General features: G+C 36.6%; 1 protein-coding gene across 7 annotated transcripts in view; it reads right to left on the bottom strand.

Moving 5' to 3' along the window:
• Window positions 1–23,519, bottom strand: part of CACNA2D1 (calcium voltage-gated channel auxiliary subunit alpha2delta 1) — a 391,747-nt gene that overhangs the window by 177,173 nt on the left and 191,055 nt on the right. For all 7 annotated transcript variants that reach the window (XM_036328345.1, XM_036328344.1, XM_036328339.1 and 4 more), the window contains exon 4: window positions 4,527–4,586. In XM_036328345.1, coding sequence (XP_036184238.1) covers window positions 4,527–4,586 — 60 coding nt within the window. The remainder of the gene's footprint in view (window positions 1–4,526; window positions 4,587–23,519) is intronic.

Below are 23,519 nucleotides of genomic sequence, written 5' to 3'. Positions count from 1 at the left end.
CAACAAAATTAAATATGCAAGTTCTTGATTCGAAATGGCAATTCATCCAAAGGTAGAAACTAAGAGAAACTAATATGTCACTTTGACCAATTATTAAATTAATTCATTTATACTTTAAAACAGAACACTGCTTTCCCCTTTTACTTTACTCCCCCACTATTTAATCACTAAAAATTCAGCTCTTTCATATCCAGGACCTACACCTAATTATAATTTCGAATAGCATTTATCTTTATATATTATAACCAAAAAAAATGAAGTATGTTTTTATGGCTCACATATTTATAACTGTTGTGCTGCAATCAATAGAAATAATCCAATTTCATGAAATGAATAGGATAGATGAAATAGTGAAATACATAATACCAGTACGTATTAATTTAATTCATATAAACACAAAATTTTTAATATTACTATTTTTAAAGCAACATTTCATAATGTGATTTGGGCAAAGTGATTACACACACACACACACTCACACACATATGGGTGGGCAAGAGTAGGTTTAGAGTTGTTTGCATGGAAAGACATATGCAGGTTATGATTATTACAATAGCTTTATTAACTCTGTTCAGCATACTCACAACTGTAAACCTACTTTTGTCCACCATTGTATATATAATTAAAGCTAAATTTGAACTAACTTATCCTGATTGACACTCAATAACATTCAATTTCACTAGAAAATATTTCAGCTTCTAATTTAGTTTCTCTATGAAGCTGAAGCTAAAAACAGCTACTCAAAGGTTTAATTACTGGCCAATTTCTAGACGTCTGTACTAAGCCTACACAGGAACAAGCTGATGCTAATAACCCATACATAAAGATCCTTCTTATTAAAATACAAATTAGGCCCCCCTCATGTTTATACATGTGTAAGTACAATTAATATTGCAGGCTTAGTTGGAAATAAGACTGTTATAGTTAACCAACCATTGCAATACAATCAAATGAGATTTCAAATGCAATTGGAAAGATCAGTTCTATAGAAACAGCAGCAATTATTTCATGTGGAGCAATTAGTTTTCCAAATTCTTTTTTCCTTTTCCCACCTGCTCTTAAAAAAAAATTCGTCCATTATAAATGACCAGAAATGTCACCTTTAACACCCGTATGTTGTAAGGAGTCTTGAAAAGCAGCTGGCAGACATGGCTTATTTACAAATATGGTTTGAACTTGTAAATGCATGACCGCACAACTCTTAATCCATTTAGAGTGTATGCCCTTTGTTCCCTTAATTGTACATTCAATTGGGAATTGAGCTGAGGGAGAGTGTGAATTACATGATCTGTTTCTTGTTGCCAGCATTTTAGTACTTTGCCTTTTGTTCTTGTTGTTCGTGAGACTTCTCTACATTACACAGTAGGGAAAGTTAATCAACATTTTGCCTAAGTAATATTAATAAAACTGGCCTACTTAGACTTGAGGGAAGAATCAGAATATTATATTTCTTTTTGAAATGTTAATGTACCTCTTAGGAAATTATTTCTGCCTTCTAAATCATCTTCGTGTTAAATTATTGAAGGATGGCATTAAAGAAATATTGCTCTGATGCAAATAGTTAAATACCTCAAAAGATGAAAGTCTTATATAGTTTCAAAGAAGGACTTTTTAAAATAAGGTGGCATTTAACTTCAAATTAAACATTTTTAAGTGTTTAGTTAAGACATTGCTAAAATCTGCAATTGTTTTGTGAGCTCCCACAAAATAAGGGGTGATTTCATGGTGCTGATTTCTAAGTTCCAACCAGAGCCAGGCACAAATTTTAATTAGATTTGTATAAATGGCCTGGAAGGAGTTGCTTAACCTTTCTATATATGAACTGAAGCATCATCTACTTTATCAACAATAAAAAATAGGAAAAGGGGAAAAGTATCTTATTTTTGCACTATTTACTTATTTGAGTCTGAAGGTTAGATAATCTTCATTCAGGTCCAAATACAAAACCACCATTATCTGACCGTTCTATCAGCCATGGTATTTGAAAGGGAAGGACTCTTGTAAAGACGTTATGTATGACTGACATGGTAAGATATGGAAAATATGAATTCTCAGTGTGCAAACTGTGACAGACACATGTCCCCTGAATATCGTTCACAGTCTTTCAAGAGGAACTCAAAAAATGAGTTGACAGGTCTCTAAAGTGGCCGAATCTGTTTTTTCTTTAACAATCTATTTTAATGTCAATCAATATGTTCATATGTCCTAAATAAAGTGTGAGGTAATCTAGGGGGAAATTAAGAACAGAATTTGTTCAGGAATTCTCCACACTGTGACTACTATTTGCTAAGAACATTTAACATTTACTGGGTAAAGTATTTATTTTCTATTTTACCCTATAAGATTTAGGCATGGCTTTTGTGTCGTTATGGGACTAATTTGTCCTCTTGCATAAATTTTCCTAGCAGTGATTCTCATTGGATATAGACAATGAGAAAATAGATAATAGGAATTACATTTCAAGGTAATTTTTCCCACATTTTAACATCTGACAAGAAAGAATACAGATTCAAATTGCTGGTACATCATAATCTAATTGGCTTCTTTTTCCTTTCTTGGCAATAAATAAATGATAGAGTGCCTTACAAATAATTATGGTTTGAATTCAATATAATATAGTAATAGCTAACACACATTGAAAGTTTTTGTGACATCTACAATGGTCACCTATTACTTCCATCAGGAGAAATAAATCATTGCCAGAATGTTAATTTAGTGTTAATCAGCTTGATATCAAAAAGTTCACAATATATCTGGGGGGGAAAACATTATATCCACAGAACAGTAACATAATAATTGAAGAAAACAACACCAGTGATATAAAAGTCATTACTACATCCCTACTTAACAAATTATTTTCAAACACATTGTTCCTTAGAGATCTAAAAATGACATACAACTAATCAATGACTATGTAAAATATTATCAAATTCCTTTAACTCGAAGAAAAGCTTTTTGAAAGCAATGGAATCTATATACAAAAGAAGCCAATCTGGATAAACTTGATTTTGGGGTGCTCAGAATTACTTGTGATTTAAACTAAAACAGAACCAATTTTACTACAGCAATTCTAGGCAGAACATATGGTCCAGCTTCACATCTATTATGTCTTACACAGGACATACACCTAAAGCGGGGAGGATTTGAAAATTAGTTAATCAAAAGGATACTTATTTGGGTAAATTACCTTGGCTGCATTTTGGTCTAATCAAAAAACAAAAATATTCAAGTTTCCTTTTATCTAAAAGTAACAACTACTATGTAAAATCTATATTGGATGAGTTTACAAATTGCCCTCAGTACTCAAAGGTTATCTTTTTTAATTTAATCATCGACTGTTTTCTTTATATATTATGGATGACAAATTGATCTTTTTTAACCTACCTATGTCAAACAATTGTGGACCAAGGCAGTATCTACATGATGCCAATAAATCAAGCAATATGATCAATTTATGGAAAGAATCAAACTGACAGTAGTGAGTCTCCACTTAGTAGACTAAGAGTTCAATAAATGAATACATTTTCCTTTTATATACAGTATAATCATACAAACACAAAGGAAACATGCTAATTACAGAACCTCGATTTAGTGTTCTATTGAAGCACAACTTTCGTAACCTTCAAATTTGAGATTTAGGTTTGCAAAACATTCAAATACAATTGAACAATACAATCAAACTGTTACTCATACTCGGTTCCTATTTTAACATGCTCAAAATGAACTGTCTATAATTTTTCTGTAATCAGACACTAAAAAATGTTCAATATTAGTGAAAAGTTCAAATATGTAGCAGAAATATTTTAACTGACTATTAAAGATAGACTTTTTCACTGTCCCCCTTAGCTGTAAGAAGACAGATAAGATATATACATAGATGACAGACAGATGATAGGTAGATAGATAGAAATCATTACAAGAATAATTTCTGCTATTTGTACAATTAGCACAATGAGTCTTGTTGAACAAAATAAGTTTACCAAAAAAAAAAATACATGGAAAAGTTAATATAAGTTGGCATTTCTAAAAGTGGGCCAGAGTAGATGAAAGATTACTTCCAGCTAACATGGAGCAAATTAAATTTCAAGAGGTTTAATACATTTATTCTCACTTTAATCACATTGCCCACTATAAAGGTGATTATCATATGCAAGTCGCTTCTCACAAACTCAGAATTTTAAAATGCCACTTGTTTTTCAACTAATATATCTACAAAGTTTATTCAGATATTGTAATGTAATGTTATTTTTTACTGTAATTAATTTTATAAATACCTTTGAGTATGGAAGAACATTTCAATGAACTCTTCTTTTTAAAAAATAAAGAACATAAGCAGGAACATTTGGAATAACTTAATTGGCCCTGATTATCGAAAAGCAATTTTTTTAAAGCAACAAACTATAGCTATATTTTGGTCCTATAAACCATAAGATTTCATCACTAAATAATATTAATGGAATCAAAACTATAAAGACACAGCGCATCATTTATTTAAACCAATTGGTAAAAAAAAAAAGGGTCCTTACTGCAAAATCCTCCCTCCACTGGTGGGCTGCTTGAACTTTCTCTGCTTCCAAAGCCAGGCGCTGAAAAGAAAACAATAAATCTTAGAATGAAAATGACCACATAAATATGTAATCATTATATAGTCTTTGGGTTTTGAAATCACTTATGAAGGTAAAAAAACAGAAGTGACTCCTTATTTATAATTCATAAAGTCTAAATGATTAAGTAATATAACCTACTGAAGTTGATAAACAGTACGTCTATTTACCTTTTTAGTAATATAAGTAACGTACTACTCCTGAATACCATGAAGTTCATGGGCTCTGACATCATGGGCAGTAATGTCCCCTTCAAGTGCTTTCTATCAAAAACTAACATTTCAACCTGGGCAGTGTGGCTCAGAGGTCAGCCTATGAACCAGAAGGTCATGGTTCCGTTCCTGCAGGGCACATACCCAGGTCCTAGGCTTGATACCCAGTAGAGGGTGTGCAGGAGGCAGCCGATCAATAATTCTCTCTCATCATTGATGTTTCAATCTCTCTCTCCTTCCCCCTTCTTCTCTGAAATAAATAAAAATATATGTAAGATATATAAATATATTTAAATATATGTATATTTTTATTCATAAAATTTCTTCATTTCTGTAGATTCTCATAAAATATATATATATATATATATACATATATATATATTTAAAACGACTAACATTTTAGTTTTTAGAGAAAGCTTCAGTCAATAGATAGAGTATTTTAATCTTGGTAGGTTGTTGTTAGTACATTCCTGTATAGGATATCTGTAATAATAAAAGCATAAAATGCTAATTAGACCAGACGTCCTTCCGGACGACCTTCCTGACGAAGCCAGCAAGGAAAACACGGGTCCTGGGTGCCTCCTGGATGCTGGAGGAAAGCCCGGGTCCCGGGTGCCAGCGGGAAGCCGGTGCCGGCAACTGGAATAAGGAAGGTCTACTCTTGCACGAATTTCGTGCATCGGGCCTCTAGTATCCTATCTAATAAAAGAGAAACATGGTAATTAGCATACGTCCGCTACCCTTCCCATTGGCTAATCAGCGAGATATGCAAATTAACTGCCAGCCAAGATGGCGGCCGGCAGCCAGGCAGCTTGAAGTGAACATGGGGCTTGCTTGCTTCAGTGACGGAGGAAACCAACGTTCCCCGCCTGCCTTGCCAGCCTCTGAGCTTGCAGTTTGAAACATTGATACAAATATAGAAGCTAAACAAAACCCCAGAAACCTGCTTTCAGCGAGCCGGGATCTCAGAGCTGGAGTTGATACAGTGTTTCAATTATAGAATCCAAAAAGCAGATACCTGCTTTCAGCAGCAGAGGCCTCAGAGCTGGAGCCAGAGCTAAAGCTGGCCCAGAATAAAAAAGAAAAAAAGGAGCAGTTGGGAGCTTCAGTCACCCACCAGCCTGAAAACAGCCATCACCCTCTCACCCAGACTGGCCAGGCACCCCAGTGGGGACCCCCACCCTGAAGGGTGTGTGAGCAGCTGCAAACAGCCATCATCCCCTCACCCAGGCTGGCCAGGCACCCCAGTGGTGACCCCCACCCTGATCCAGGACATCCTTCAGGGCAAATCAGCCGGCCCCCACCTGTGCACCAGGCATCTATCATCCTATATAGTAAAAGGGTAATATGCATCCCAGCACTGGGATCCGCGGAGCCGCGAGGCCTGCCAGCACCGTGATCAGCAGAGCTGAGAGGCCTCCTGGCACCGGAATCAGTGTGAAAGGGGCAGCGCCCAAACCCCCTGATCGCCCTGCGGCTCTGTGTGTGACAGGGGGCAGGGCCACAACCCCCCCCGCCACAGGCCCTGCTCTGTGTGTGACAGGGTGCGGCGCCCCAACCCCCCTCCACAGGCCCTGCTCTGTGTGTGATGGGGTAGAGCCATAACCTCCCCATCGGTCCTGCCCTGAGTGTGACAGTGATGGCGCCCCAACCCCCTGATCGGCTCTGCTCTGTGGGTGATAGAGGGCGGCGCCCCAACCCTCTGATCCGCCCTGCTCTGTGGGTGACAGTGGGGAGCTCCCCAACCCCCTGATGGGCCCTGCTCTGTGTGTGACAGGGTTCGGAGCCCCAAACCCCTTGATGGGCCCTGCTCTGTGAGTGACAGGAGGCAGCGCCCCAACCCCCTGATTGGCCCTGATTTGTGCGTGACAAGGGGTGGCGACGCAACCTCCCCATTGACCCTGCTTTGAGTGTGATAGGGGGCGGTGCCCCAGCCCCCCAATCGGCCCTACCCTGAGTTTGACTGAGGGTGGCATCGCAACCTCCCGATCCTCCCTGCTCTGTGCATGACAGGGGGCGGGGCCCCAACTCCCCAATCAGCCCTGCTCTGAGCCCGACCAGGGGCTGCACCTAGGGATTGGGCCTGCCCTTGGCCACCGGGGAGCAGGCCTAAGCCAGCAGGTCGTTATCTCCCGAGGGGTCCCAGACTGTGAGAGGGCACAGGCCGGGCTGCGGGACTCCCCCACCCCCCCCCCCCCGAGTGCACAAATTTTTGTGCACCGGGCCTCTAGTTTCTATATAAGCAGAAAGGAAATGACATTGAAAAATCATTAAATATACACTAAGCATTGTACTAGGCACTTTGTTACTATCATATTTCATTGTTTTTATTTTACCAAAAGTCACAACAATGTGATAATGTCCACCTTAATAGTTCTTTCTTAATAGAACATTCTTTTTTTTTCTTTTTTTTAATATATTTTATTGATTTTTTAGAGAGAGGAAGGGAGAGAGATAGAGAGTCAGAAACATCGATGAGAGAGAAACATCGATCAGCTGCCTCCTGCACATCTCCCACTGGGGATGTGCCTGCAACCCAGGTACATGCCCTTGACCGGAATAGAACCTGGGACCCCTCAGTCCGCAGGCCGACGCTCTACCCACTGAGCCAAACCGGTTTTGGCTAGAACATTCTTAATAGTTCTTTCAGAGATAACCTGTGAGTAGTAGCAAGCTGTCACAATCGTCACACCTGAATATGGCTTCATTTACCTTCACTCTTATATACTAAATGAGTTAGAGAATTGTAGACTGACTTATTTCCTTAGGCTGATGATAAGCTATCTATTGTCCATCTCCTAATACTTTTTGTAGGTAGATTATTTTTTTCCTTCTCTGGTGTTTAGGTTTTTCTCTTTGTATTTCCTGGTGTTACTATTATGTTCTCCATGTAATAAGGTTTTACAAGAGACAGGAACATTTAGTGATTAAGAGTAAAGAGATTAAGCCAGACTACCTGGATTTAAATACCACCCCTGCTGCATACTAGCTGTGCAAACTTAGAAAAAATTAAGTTTCTCCTCTCATTTTCTTATGTGAATAATGTGAGAATCTGCCTCATGGATTATTCAAAGGGTTAAATGAGTTATATATACAATGCTGGGCAGAGAGGAAATGGTATGTATAACAGCTATGTAACTCTGAAGAGTAATTATGAATCTATTTACACTCTGTGTCCATGTGGGAAAATAGCTTAGTGTGTGCATCTGTGGCCTGCCCTGCTTGCCCCCCGCCACCACCCCCAATGCACACACACACACACACACACACACACACACACACAGTTAAAAGACAATGGCAGAAAGAAACAGGACAAATATAACATCAAATGCAGGGTGTTCCAAAAACATGTAGACTGACTTTAACAGCTGATAACTCACTTAATTTTCACTCCTTTCCAGGTTTAACTGATTTAAAATAATGGGTGAAGCCACACTAAACTTTGAACACAGAAAATTTATCCACTAGACTTTTTTTATGGAGATACCTAAAAGATACGGTACAAAACAGACAACAGTTGATGGACTGAGGGTGCACAGATACGAATAAAATGATTCTTGATATTTGCGATTCCATTGCTTCCTGTTATCAGCAGTGCCAGACCAGTCAGTTAGAAAACAGGTGCTGCCCTAACCGGTTTGGCTCAGTGGATGGAGTGTTGGCCTTCGGACTGACGGGTCCCAGGTTCGATTCCAGTCAAGGGCATGTACCTTGGTTGCGGGGACATCCCCAGTGGGCGGTGTGCAGGAGGCAGCTGATCAATGTTTCGCTCTCATCAATATTTCTAACTCTCTATCCCTCTCCCTTCCTCTCTATAAAAAATCAATAAAATATATTTTTTTTAAAAAGAAAACAGGTGCAGAAAAAATAATTCTTCATTTCTGTAGATTCTCATAAATTGTTAAAATGGCCTGGCCAGCACTGCTCAGTGGTTGATAATTAACTTATGAACCAGGAGGACATGGTTCGATTCCCGGTCATATGCCCAGGTTGCGGGCTCGATCCCCAGTGTGGGGTGTGAAGGAGGTAGCCAATCAATGTTTCTCTTTCATCATTGATATTTCTGTCTCTTTCTCCCTCTCCCTTCTTCTCTGCAATCATTAAAAAAATATACATTTAAATTTTGAAAATGAACTGTATGTTAATAAACACTGACTTTATGATCATTCAAAGTGTGTATACATTTTGGGGGGACCCCACGTAATCAAGTTGAAGGTATTATACTCATTTACTAAGAGATAAATGATGAGGTTAGGTTTGTAAAAAGTACAAATCTCCTAGTGGTTCGCTGGTGCATGTGTTGAATCTTTCACAATGAACTCTGCTTCAGAGTGTGCTCCTAGCAAATCCAGGCTACCCTGGAAAATGGAAACAACCTTTAGAGCAGTTTTTTTATATTGGTGTATTGACCTCTATTCCCTGCTATTTAATATAATCTGTTCATTTTTCTAACTATTATGTAAGTATTATCCATGACTATAAACTATTAGCTAAAGGGAGATCTCAATTTAAGAGTCCCTAAGCTGAATTAAGAGGAAAATTGTCCAGCAATTTTAAATGACAAAGGTTTCGGCTATCAGCCAACAGGCACAAATAGGATGTAATAGGGGCTAGTAAACATTAGAAATTGTACCAGAGTAAACAAAAAAGGTTCTTTACGCTTTATCCCTACAAAAAGAAATAACTAAACAGCAAAGTTAAAAGAATGCATACCCTTCAGTAGCATTTCATCACACTACTTTTGGAAACTCAAATTCAGTGTGGAAATGTAGCAAAAAAAAAAGTGAATAAGACAGCAGCAAATGAAATGGAAATGGAAGCAATTTCTTCATCAGAAAGCCTCAGTGTGGGAAGATAAAGAAAGAAAAGGCAGAATGAGAAGATAAACATCAAGTGATATTCGTGACAAATTCAAAGTGTAAGTCTTCCCTCATTTTTAACAGGTAATATAAGGTAATATTTTTAACAGCTGAATATTCATATGTATGGGGCACACAACAAACTTAAGTATTTTGTGGATTTAAAGAAAATACTGGATAAAATACAAATAAGTTAAATATTTTTTAGATTAAAAAATATTAGAACTCTAGAATGCCTTTATGTCTTAGAGAAGAATATTAAGATTTTTTCCTTTTCACAGTGCACAGAAGAAGGATCATTCCCCTACCCCCCCACCCCCACCCCCAAACAAAACACACTGGGGGATATTCAGCCACAGGGAAACAGTTTTTAACGCCGGAGCTCAAATTCTACCACGCTGTTCTCTATTCTAGAGAGCATGAGAAAGGACAACTAAAGTGATCTGATCCAGAATCACATGGCTTATGATATAAACACAATCCATGCTTAATTAGCCACAATGACAGTAAGCATTACAGTTTACTTCCAGAAAAAAAAAATTAAAGAGAAATGAATAATAGCAACAAACTATAAGACAATTATCCTCCAGGGAGGAAAGTCCAAATTAGCTCTATTTCTAATATATGCTTTTAAACACTAATTTTCTAAAATAAGTGCCATTTGTCACAAAATTCATAAATAGTTTTAGAAACTTAAAGACATATATAGGGCATCCCCCCCAAAAGGATACACATATTTTGAATAATTATAAAGGCAATGTTTATTAAAACACATTTCATTTTCAAAATTGAGCTATCAGCTGTTAAAGTGTGTATACATTTCTTTTGGCGGGGGATGGAGGGCACCCTGTAGTTATATATGAAAAAAAAAAACGTGACACTGGCTGGTGTGGCCTAGTTGGTTGGAGCATTGTCTGTACACTAGAGTCTGTGGGTTCAATTCTTGGTCAGGTCGCATACTTAGGTTGTTGGTTTGATCCCAGGTTGGGGTGTGTATGGGAGGCAACTGATTAATGTTTCTCTCTCTCTTTCTCTCTTCCTTTCCCTCTCTAAAACATCAATGAAAATATCCTCAGGTGATGAGGGAGGGAGGCAGGGAGGAAGAGAGGGAGGGAAAGGAGGGAGGGAGGGAGGGAGGGAGGGAGGGAGGGAGGGAGGGAGGGAGGGAGGAAGGAAGGAAGGAAGGAAGGAAAGAAGGAAGGAAAGAAGGAAGGAAGGGAGGGAGGGAGGGAGGGAGGGAGGGAGGAATGAAGGAAGGAAGGAAGGAAGGAAGGAAGGAAGGAAGGAAGGAAGGAAGGAAGGAAGGAAGGAAGGAAGGAAGGGAGGGAGGCAAAGTGTATTTTAAAAGTTTGGTTGAAGTTCAAAAATTGCTAAATTTTATATCCTTAGCTTGGAAATCTGAAAATACAGTTATGAAATGCACTACTGTTACCTTCTTTGTTCATAAAGAAATTAACAAAATATATTTTAATCCAGCAAATCTCATGATAAAGCGTAACACTGAACTTCAGATGCTTAAATAGTCTATCTTGGGGACTCAAACAAATAGTTGCTGATGGTGATCTTTCTTGTGGCAAAAGACCAGCTAGTCATGACTTACAGAAAACTGACACTTCAAGTCCCTAATTAACTTCTATTCTGGTCAGGTGACATTTCTTTTTAAAGCCAATGATTGACCATTAAATGCCACAAGCAAATGTGTTAAGATCGATAAAATTCCTACCTAATAAAATGTGAACATTTGCTTGGTAGAGTATCCCTGTTTCCATAGCTGGCTATATAAGTGTAGTCTATAACAATAATTTATTACAGGAAAGATAATATTTTTCTCATTTAATTAATAGTAATAATATCAATCATTAAAATCAGACCAAGCACCAGATAGAACCAAAGATCCCAGCTCAGCATAACTACCTTTGACAGAAAACTAAAACTTAATTCTGCTCATATTAAGATATGCCAGAAAGATTCATGAAATGGCTTTATTATAAATGAAACAGCACATGTATTTAAAAATCCTTTGAGTATAAAACAATAAATGTATAAACAATGTCACAGATGTCTGTGTATCCCTACCTACCTATTGGTTTGAGCATAATTAAATAGAAAATCATATTAATGACTTTTTTAGGACTCACAAATTTAACAAAATGGACTTTAAGCTAAGCCTTCTGACTCCAAAGCTTATGCTCATTCCACAAGAACAATCTTTAATATCCATTTAACCCATCAAAAGTGTGAACATCACTAGTCATTGACAGACTATATGAAGACAAAGCACTGCCAAAACCAAAACCACTGGTAGAGAACTATTTCAGATTAATGGGAAATTTCCCAGCAAATTTTTAGACATTTCTAAAGACTGAAAACAAAAACAACAAAAAACTGTATGTCAGTTTTAGAACTTTCTTTACATAGGTCCTGTCCTCAAATCCTGAGAGACTATTGCTATTCAGAGAGAAAGCTTTTGATAAGCAGTGATCTGCAGGAAAGAAAAAAAAAACAAAAACAGAAATAGAGAAAGGGAGACGTTTTATCAGATCAGAGAAAGATCAGCTCCCTTGAAGGCCTATTCATTCTCAACCTTCACTTTTTGACATGTCTTTATCTCTTCCACTGGCATTGAATTCTGTCAGGTGATATGAAAGTCTAATCAAAGCCCTATAATTATACAGTGTATAAAGAAATAATTCTATCATTCTTCCTTAACAATACCTACATATATTTTTTCTTGGAAAGATACTATTTTCCAAACCTGTTTATAATTTGCTTCCTAGACTGTAAGGTAATTGCAGATGAAAGATAAAATAATTTTTTAATATATTTAATTATTAGAAATTTTCTTTTGATAGCTTTGAAAGGAAAACTTCAGGGATCATATGCCAGTTGAGTTAAACTCTAATAATGTTGATATTCGTGTTAATTAATAATTGACTTAAAAACATCACTCAAAGAAACAATCTCTTTGGCTAGTGTATGTCAAGACATTTCTTCCTAATACAGAGGTAATAGAGCCCCAGTCTGTTTGGCTCAGTGGATAGACCATTTGTCTAAAGACTGAAGGGTCCCAGGTTTCAATTCTAGTCAAGGGCATATGCCCTGGTTGCGGGCTCTATCCCCAGTGGGGGGCATGCAGGTGGCAGCCAATCAATGATTCTCTCTCATCTTTGATGTTTCTATCTCTCTCTCCCTCTTCTGTCCTCTCTGAAATCAATAAAAATTATATATATGTATATATATATATATATATATATACGCATACATATATAAAGAGGTAACAGAGCTTCACAACAGACTAATCCAAGTAAAATATGCATGTGTTATGTGATTAATGTTCAAATAATTAATACCATATAAGGAAAAGCAATAGTATTATGTCTATTTGACAATTTTTATCATCTTAATGAATTTTGCCTATCTTCATCCAATGTTCTTAGCACAGTAAAAAAAAAAATCAGGATAATCAATTGAATGGTCTAATATTATCAATTGAAAATGGCAAATTTAGCTGAATAATAGACATAGGTTTTGAAGAAAAATGTACAGGTACAATACATTATTTTGGAGGTACAGTATAATGAGCATGTACGTCTAAACCAGACAGATCTGGTTCCCAATTCTGGTGCTTCCATTCAGTAACTATGAAATTTTAAGCAATGAACTCAACATTTTTCTGCATCTAAGAATAATAACTCCTTTATATACTTTATGTTTGGTATGCTAAACATCTAGGACATTATAAACTCAATAATTTTTTTTTCCATTTGAAGCTTACAAATATAACTTCATAGAATAGGCTATGTTAGAATTACAATCACTGATGACCACTTCAACACATACATATCTGAGTGAAACAAATGAAAACATTTGCATAGTTCCTATATTTTAACTGTATGTTGCCAAACCAAAAAGCTCTTGAAGACCCATTTGGTGGTCCCAAAGTATAAGCGAGTCAAGGAATGTGAGTTTAATATAATAGTCAATAAAGTGAGTTCCATTTTATTTTATGTTTATCATAAATAAAATGAGAAAGAGGAGATCATTATGAAACATGAAAAATAGTGAAAAGCCTAAAAACATTCTGGAACCCATGACCCAGACTTCATCTTTATTTTTTATATTTACTTTAATAACTACTTTGGAAAAAATAAAATATTACAAATAGCTTTGAAGCTCACCTTATTTATCTCCTTTAACCAATTTTTCTACCCATAGTAATCAGTATAATGAATTAGTCTGTATTCTTTGGCACTGTTTGACAAATATTTTTTAAGTATGCAAATGTTATCTGATGTCAATACTGTTGATTTTTCCAAGGTTGTGTGTAGGCTGAATGCCAAAGAAAACCCACACCAGCTTTAGTGGGGGGAGAGGGCTGATATTCCTAGAGAGAAACCCATAATCATTGGAAGTCATGGTTTAGATTGAACGAGAGAATCAATTACTGTCAGGGAGTTTTGAGAAATGGTTTAATCAGGGTTTTGAAAGTAAAGATAAGGTGCCCAGAAGAGAGAAGAACCCTCAAGGAAACAAAACTGAAGCCATCTCTATAACTCTTTTTTAGCACTAAAACACTACGCTATTATTGCATCTTTATCATCAGAAGATAGTAACAGGCCTTATTTGTAAATGCAGTCTTACCTATCCTTTCTCATTATCATTGTTTCTGCACAGGTATTACTGGTACAGTTTGAAAGATGCTAAATCAACATTTAAGCAAGACAACTTACCCAAAGACATTTTGATCCCCTTTCACTGTGGAGCTGTGGGTTAGCAAGCCCACTCTTACAAAGATGACTAAACACTGTTTTTATGTTTTACTTAGGCTTGCCTAAAATATGTTTTTGCAGACGTTCTGGTTTTGTTTAATAACACAAAACATGAGCACATAATTACAATCATTAAATTTCTTGTTTTTTCAAACTCACTTTTGTTTTTCCAGCTGGGCAATCCCAAATTGACTACAAGACACAAAGGTTATTTTTAATAAAATTCTGCTGTAATTTAGAAAAATATACTTCAATAATTTGAGAAATTCTACCAAATCCTGATTAAATAGCTTAGCACCAGTCTATCTTTTTGAGATAATTAAGAAGAAAAAAGGGAGTTTGCCTTCTTGACTATTGTTTCTTAAGAGAAACAGAACAAGCTACATAATATATAATTTTTACTAGACATTAAAATTAGTTGTAAATAGACTGACCCAGGAGAATAAAGTATATAGTCTTATCATTTATGTCTATTCAAATACTTTAACACTTCTGCAAATACTGGAATTATGACATGAGAACTATAAAAATAGTAAAATACTAATTTATTGTATTAATCCAAATCACATATAAATCTCATACTGCATAAAGTGCTATATAAGGCTACAGATTAATTCTTTTTAATAGTCTATCATTTTCTTACAATTCATTTCATTCCAGCTTATATGAAATAAAAATCTCATAATATAAACACGATTTCTCCTTCCACTGCAAGTTTTAAGGGAGTATAACATATGCAAAATATATAAATAAAAGTTGCTAAAAGTCAAGCCAGTCATCATTCATTCTACTTCTGGCCCAGTGAAAAATAAATCTTTTGGAATATGGTTTCTGGATCGTGTTATATAGATTTCAGCCCTGGATCTGTTATATTCACAAAATGCTTCTGAAATTAATCACAAAGCTTCAAGTCTAATCTTCAGAGATGTAATTAGCCCCAAATAAACTGGCAGACTCTTAGAATACAGAAGCCAGGGTAAAGGAGATGTCATCTGGTAAGAATGGTGAAATTCCTTTCAGTGGTAGCAAATGTAAATAATATATAACCAGTAATTATCATTACCTATTTTTGGCCCTACAGCACAAAACAATAAAATAAAAGATTGTTCAAATGAACATAATTTCCACATCAGCTTTACACTTTGACAAATCTAAAGAGCGTGTTCAACATACTTGGACTTCATATGAACCCACTCAACCCCACATTCACCCAAAGATTCTGATTCCATACCTGGGGTCATTCCCAGAATTCTGTATGTTCAATAGAGTACTCCTTTTCCTTGGATTAAACTTTGAAAACATTCTTCTAGAGGGGAATATTTTAGCTCTATTAGACATATGGATTTAATTACTCTTTGAGAAGCATTGTTCTAAGGAGAAGCAACAACAATAAACTATTGCCCTTTACTAGAGCCATATGTTTACCCTATTCTGACACCCTTTATGTTGTACTCAACTTCTTCTCTCTCTCTTTCTGTCTCTCTCTCCCTCACTCTTTCTGGTTCTCTGGCTTTCTTCTATCTTTCAATAAAACATTAAATGTGAGTTCCTTAAGTATAAGAAGAAGCTCTTTCATGTCTGTACACCTCACGCACTTTACACAATGCACCAGAGAGCAGGCACTCAATTAACGTGTGTGCGAATGCGGAAATCATCATTTCCAAGTGTTTTCAAGGTTTTCTCTCAGCTTATCAAGCTTTATAACTAGGTTCACTAGGTCATCATTATTCATTATCATGACACTTTGAGAGGCCACAAAAGTTGTCTTTCTATCTGACAAGCATATTGCTAGATTAATTCATCACCACTCAGTTGGTAAAAGTTGGTGTGTTAATTTGTCCCCACCTGATCCTTAAAACTTAGTAGAATTTGGCTGGGGATGTGGCAGGGATCCAAGCTAATCCATATAATCCCATTCTAGGATTCTAGAGCTAATTTATAATCACTTGCCTTGTTCTCTAAATGTTGAATACTAATGTGGATTCAGAAACTCAAGAAATGATCAGTGTGGAGAAGGAAGAGAATCTGGTCAGTGGAGAGGAAAAGAAAACAAAACAAAACAAAAAACAGTTCCTAAAACTAGTCTAGCCCTTAACCCTATTAATAATTGGCTCTAGAGTCCCAAACAGTTAAGCTAAAACATCAGACTACTCATATTATAGGAGTGGTTCTCAACCTTGGCTGCACATTAGAATCACCTGGGAAGCTTTTTAAAATCCTGATTTCTGGGCCTCATCCTCCGGAAATTCTGTTTCTTTGTTACTAATGTTGTGGCCTCACCCCATAACAAAGAAACAGAATTTCCGGAGGATGAGGCCCAGAAATCAGGATTTTAAAAAGATTCCCAGGTGATTCTAATGTGCAGCCAAGGTTGAGAACCACTGTATTAGGGGACCACATATTCAGGAGATTTTGCTCCTATCTTTTCAAGAATATCCAACAGCCTGGGAAGACAGGCAGCATGTCTCCCTCCAGATTTATTTGTTGCTCCAGAAAATAAGAATAATCTGTGGGGGAAAAGTTAAGCAGGTTTGCTGGGAGTCCCCATTTAAAAGATGGGTTTTTCCAATCCCAGGTTTCCTGGGCTGCGACACAGACCCATGGCACACACAGTGCCTACCTGCGCTACTCTGCATGGACTTGAGGGTCAGGAGGAACGGGTGGTAACACAATACCAAGCTGCCTGCTGCGTAGGAACCAGCAAACCCATTGTGTCTGACTCAGGGAGTCTCCTGAATCTTTGAAACTGGGGTGAGCTAGCTTGTTAGCTGGCAAGAAGGGTAAAACCTCAGAGCCTTGATATTTCTTGAAGCACCATCCCTAGTTGAGTCCGCTTCCATAACAATGTTCACGGATCCGTCTCCATATTTTCAAGCCCTCAACATCATTTAACTGATACATTTAGTTCGTCCTCACTTCTTTACTGAGCATGCGTTTTATGCCCTGCTTACGTCTCAGCATCCCTAGGATAGTGCTTCTCAAAGGGCGCCCAGACCGGCAGGAGCAGCATCACCTGGGAACCGCTAGACATGCACATTCTCAGAACCTGCTCAGCACCTATTTAATCAGAAATTCTTGGGGTGAGCCTCATTAGCCTATGTTTTAACAAGACCTCCAGTGACTCTAATGTGCACTTTTGAGAAGTACCGCTCTAAAATAAAAATCAGAGCATTATTCAAGCAGAAGATTTATATGATCTTAACATCGAGCTCTTGTAGCAATGGGAAATAAAATAACAGCAAATGGCTCTATACCTCTTTGAAAAACAAACCTGGTAAATTCAGACACAATGGAGATGAAAGGGTGAGGCAGAAGTCCACAAGTAGATTGATAACAACTCAGAAGTTTGATCATGATTTACAGTCTTATTTTTACTGATTTTTATAGTTTTTTAGCTTTGTTGCTGAGAAAATTAACTTTAGTTTGAAACCTAAAATAAATAAGAAAAAATGATTTTTGAAAACATATGTAAAATGACTGTGGTACAGAACACAATATCAATGTATATAGACTGTATGGAATCCTCAAAAAATGTCCTAAAGACAATTAATTAGAATTAATAAAAATGCAATTTAGAATTATCTAAAATTATATTCTCTTATTATTTTTCCTCTTTGAAATATATTATTGAAATGCACTGCTTTATATTTATAGTTTTATAATTCTCCCCTTCCTTCCTCTGTTTCTTGGATACAGGATACTAAGTGGGCTCAAACGTGCTTAGTTCTACCAAGCCCACTACTTGTAATTTGCAGAAACTTGTGTAAGCTCCAGGTTTCATTTTGTTTCTAATGTACTGGTTCTCAAATGAAGCATAAAGCACAAAAGCTTATGCGAGGGAGAAGAGGAAAATTTGCTTTACTTATAAGGAAATAATCAAATCTTTGCAGCACTAAGTTAATACAAAGACCTGAAAAAGTACACAACCGCTTAAAAAGAAGGAGAAAAATGTGGGAAGGCCACTTTTCACTGTCAGTTGGTTTGTGTGAGGCTGTGCCTTTCTATAAATCTAAAAATGTGTTAACGTGGGCCTTATTAGAATAAGAAAATAGCAAAAACAGTTTAATTGAATATGATGCAAACTGACGTAATCAAATGATGTAGTGTAGCAGATTGGGAAGTACCTTTAAAATTAATTTTTAATACTTTCAACTTTTCTTTTTTCTAAGAAAAAAAAACAGGTGAATCTAAAAGCTTCAACTCTCTTCAATGACTTTAACTAAAGGCAAATATATAAATAAATATATATGACAAAAGAATACATTTTTGTAATTTATCTTTAGTTTCAAGTATGCCTACACATAAGTTTGCATATGTATCAAACAAATGAAAATATATTTTTTTTAAAAAAGCAGATCAAAAGAGTCTACCAAATTTATTTTGATACCCTACAGTGGAAAGTAACTTAAAAGGTTTATACCATCAGTAAAGGATCATTTCATATAGAATTTATCTTTCAGCATTTTATAATCCCTAAAAGTATTTATCAGTATATTTCCCTTGTCATAATGCAAGAGTTTTAAAATAGCCTGAGTAATTAATTTTCCATATGAACTCACATAGACATCCATCACCTCCCACTGCACCAAAACTGTTCTGCAGACAAATATTAGACATGGGCAGCTACTACCCATAATGTACTGGGTAAATGCAAAAACATCCTTATATTACATGGCAACTAAAAATATCACATAAAATTTTCCACCAGCTATTCTGAATATAGTTCTGAAGATTTTACTTTTGGTTGAACTTTCGTGGAGGGCTTGTTCAAGAACTCAGGAAATCATAAAACATGTCTTGACTTTGAAAATACAGGAGAGAAGAGTGTGGTGAAGGCCTGGGCTAGAAGGGACATCTGTAATACTTTCAACAATAAAGATAAATTGTAAAAATAAATAACATTTTAAAAAAGAAAATATGGGAGGAGTTATTTAATTTCTCTGTGTTTCTGCTTCTTCACCTGTAAAACACAGGTAATAGTACCAGTTTCACAGAATAGTTAAGGATTAAATGAGATTTTTGCAAAACCAAACAGCAGTGACATTTTTATCAACATTAGCTACTACTAATTAAGAAGGGGGGAAAGGAGTTATTTTATCTTATTGCAGGTAAAATCTAACAGGTACATATCGTTCTGGTATAAATATACTGCACTGCACCCAAGATCCCGTCAGATGGTATCGGCTTCAGCCACCTCCCACCCTTTTCATTTTACAATTCTGATTTGCCATCTCTGGTGCTCCTCCCCACACCCTGCCTTTGATTCTTATTCTATCAAAGGGGGTTCCTTTCTTTTACCTCAGGCTACTCTTTGACTGGTAGTTAACTATTTATCATTCCTGCCATGCTATCTTAATTTCTTTTTACTTTTAAATAATTTACATTTGAGTTTAATTAACTCTTACAGGCTGCCAATTTGGTCAGTGCTCAGGCTTTAAAAACAAAATAGTGATCTTAGCAAGCACATTTTCTGTTTAGCTAACGTCGCTATGGAAACAATCCCTTTTTTAATTTTTGTTGATACACTGGGAATAAATGCCTTACATCTGGTGGTAGATAAAAGTGTGTACTGTGTACTTCTCCCCCACGTGTATAATTTTTCCTCCTAGTATTTGGAAAATCACTATGATGTGTAAATTAGTCAATCAAATTGGTAAAATATGCAATTTACTAGATTTTTTAAAATATCAGAAACATCATGCACTAATTTGAAATATATATATATATATATATATATATATATATATATATATACCATTCCTGTTTTCCTCTTTTCTAGAGACTGTGCTTTTGATTTGCTTTAAAACATCTAGTAGTTCTTTAGTGTTTTTTTTTTTCTTTAACTTGAGTAATACTATTATTTCTCTTTGTTGTCATGTGAATTTCAACAATTTCAGTAAAAAAGTTCCAGTAACTGATATTATCAAAATTCTCTTAAAAATTCTTACATTATTATCAAAGGTTTTCTGTTCCAATTTCTCAGATATAAACTTCTAAGAAGTGACAAAATTTTAAACACTTAGCTCTCAAGTGGGAAGTTCAAGAGGGCTTCTATTTTTTTTTCCTTTTTTTAAAAAAATAAAGTTTTATAGTCATTATACAATGCACATGAATGATAGTTAAAATGTATGTAGCTCTTTATAACTTATGAAATTTCTTTTATAGATGCTGTCTCAGTTGATCATCATAATGAGATTTAAATAACAATAAAGGCTGATTTTTTTTTTAGTACTTATTCTTTGCCAAGCACCTCCTAGAAATTATCCCATCTTTCTTAAATACTTAGTAGATGCTATCATTAGCTCCATTTAAAGAGGAGTAAACAGACTGTAGAGAGTTTAAGTTGCCTTGGGTTACCTGTTCTTTCAAGTCTATTTACTCATCTGTAAATGGTGCTAATAATATTATCTATTAAATTTGTAGGAAAGATAGATGGGATAATTCCTATAAGGAGCTTGACAAAGGGCAAGTGGTGGAGGTGCTAGAATTTGAATAAGGCTTCCTATTCCAGTCCCATTGCCCTTATTACATCTGATAACAGAAGTTATATAACTTGCTCTCAACATCACATAAGTAGAAGAAAAACTGAAACTGAACAAGGACTAATTTCTTCTCCTTCCCAATATAGTAGAGAGTAGCTCAGATATAAATATCAACCAATGAAGCACTTGAAAAATGTTTCCTTCAGAAATTACCAGATTTTATGTTCATTTTCTAAATTAGTAGCATCCTTTTATAACTGTTTACTCTTCTCTCTCCACCCGATTGCACTCCACTGCTTTGATAATTCAATAAGCATATCAACAACGGAACAAAGGGTCAGATCAAAATATACAAATAAAAATGTACAGTGGGGGCGGGGTTTTCTCCTCAGAAACTCCATTAACTCTTACGCCTCCCAGGGAGGTTACAGTATCCAAAATTAAAGAGGCAAGTGAATCTACCGGGACAATGGAAACTGAAGAGAAAATAAGCAAATGGGACCACAGGAAAATAAAAGCTTCTGCAATGCAAAAGAAACCACCATCAACACACTAAGAGAGCCCACTACATGGGAGAACGTACTTGCCAATGGTACATCTGATAAGGGTTTAATCTCCAAAATATATAGGGGACTCATACAATTTAACAAAAGAGAGAAAAAAAATCCAATTAAAAAATGGGCAAAGAACCTAAATAAACACTTCTCCAAAGTGAACATACAGAAGGCCAAGAGACATGTGAAAAAATGCTCAAAGTCACTAATCATCAGAGAAATACAATTGTAACCACAATGTGGTATCATCTTGCACCCGTCAGAATGGCTATCATCAAGGAGTCAACAAACAATAAGTGCTGGTGAGGATATGGAGAAAAAGGAACCCTCATGCCAGTGGTTCTCAACCTTCCTAATGCCGCGACCCTTTAATACAGTTCCTCATGCTGTGGTGACCCCCAACCATCAGCCTCATTATTTTCCCTCATTATTTTCGTTGCTACTTCATTACTGTAAATTTGCTACTTTTATTAATTGTCATGTAAATATCTGATATGCAGGATGTATTTTCATTGTTACAAATTAAACATAATTAAAGCATAGTGATTAATCATGAAAACAATATGTAATTATATATGTGTTTTCCGATGGTCTTAGGCGACCCCCGTGAAAGGGTTGTTCGACCCCCAAAGGGGTCGCGACCCACAGGTTGAGAACCGCTGCCTCATGCACTGCTGGTGGGAACGCAGACTGGTGCAGCCACTGTGGAAAACAGTGAAGAGGCATATGGTGCTTAGTTTGCTATGTAGATTGAATTCACTCTGGAAAAGTTTGGGAGGGAAAATGAGATGGTCCTGTAGAAATTTACTTACCCAAAATACCCAAGAGCTTTTAAGAAAATAATTTATCCTCAGGAAAGGAAAAATGAACACAGACACATTTGCTGTAAAGAAATAGGCCAAATTTGAGAAACGTGGAAAAGATTTCTAAGTGAAGACTCTTGATTCGTTTTTATCCAGAGGCCAAGAATGTTGAAAGAAACTACTAAAATTTATTTCACCAAAATCTCTATAAGGGGCTAAAAGCACAAAGCAGTTTAATTTTCCGGTGTGCTATAGAGCAAAGCAAAGTGGAGGGGCGGGTATTTTCCTTCACTGGAATTACTGGGGCATGAACAACCCCCAGTAGGCTCAGAAATGCCCCAGACCTGACAGAGATAAAATGTTATTATCAATACTAGAGGCCTGATGCAGAGAGAGGAAAGCCCGGGTCCTGGGTGCCTGCAGCTGGCCAGACGAGGGAATCCTGGGTCCCGGGTTCGGGGCCGAGGCAGAAGCAGTTAGGGGCAATCAGGCTGTTAGGCAGAGGTGGTTAGGGGCAATCAGGCAGGCAGGCAGGCAGGCAGGCGAGCAGTTAGGAGCCAGCAGTCCCAGATTGCGAGAGACAGTTGGACATCCCCTGAGGGGTCCTGGATTGGTGAGGGTACAGGCCGGACTGAGGGACACCCCCCTCCATGCATGAATTTTGTGTACCAGGCCTCTAGTCTATAATAATAAAAGGGTAATATGCTAATTAGACCAGATGTCCTTCCTGACAAAGCTGGGCCTGAGGGAAGACAGCCCAGGTCCCGGGTGCCCGAGGGAAGCCAGTGCTAGCAGCTTGAGTGGAGAAAGGCCTGCTCTTGCACAAATTTTCGTGCACCAGGCCTCTAGTATTAGAATAAGAGGTACCACTTCGTTATGGCATGTCTGGGTGAAGCTTCAGAATAGTGAATCCTAAATAGTAACAGAAGAATAAAAAAGAGCGTGGTTCTTAGAGGAAAAGGATAAAAGAGGGAGAAGAACTCACATAAGAAAGAATTCTGTAGGAAAACCTCCACTTTCATTTGTGGAGTTTTAATGGAGCTTCTACTAGGCTCTTTGCTGAAAAGACAGATGAAAACAAGACTAGCAGCTGCATTAGGTCTACTCAAAGACAAGGTTTTGCTTTAGGAGGAATTTATACTTTTTAAAAATTATAGATGATTTAAAAGTAAACATCAAATAAAATAGAACCATAGCAGTAACAAACTTTATTACATATATATTTCAAAGATAAGT

Source organism: Myotis myotis, unplaced genomic scaffold, assembly GCF_014108235.1.
Source record: "Myotis myotis isolate mMyoMyo1 unplaced genomic scaffold, mMyoMyo1.p scaffold_m19_p_11, whole genome shotgun sequence".
In the NCBI taxonomy this organism is placed as follows: domain Eukaryota; kingdom Metazoa; phylum Chordata; class Mammalia; order Chiroptera; family Vespertilionidae; genus Myotis; species Myotis myotis.
Note: the sequence above shows the minus strand (reverse complement) of the source record. Positions and strands in the feature narration are given on the sequence as shown.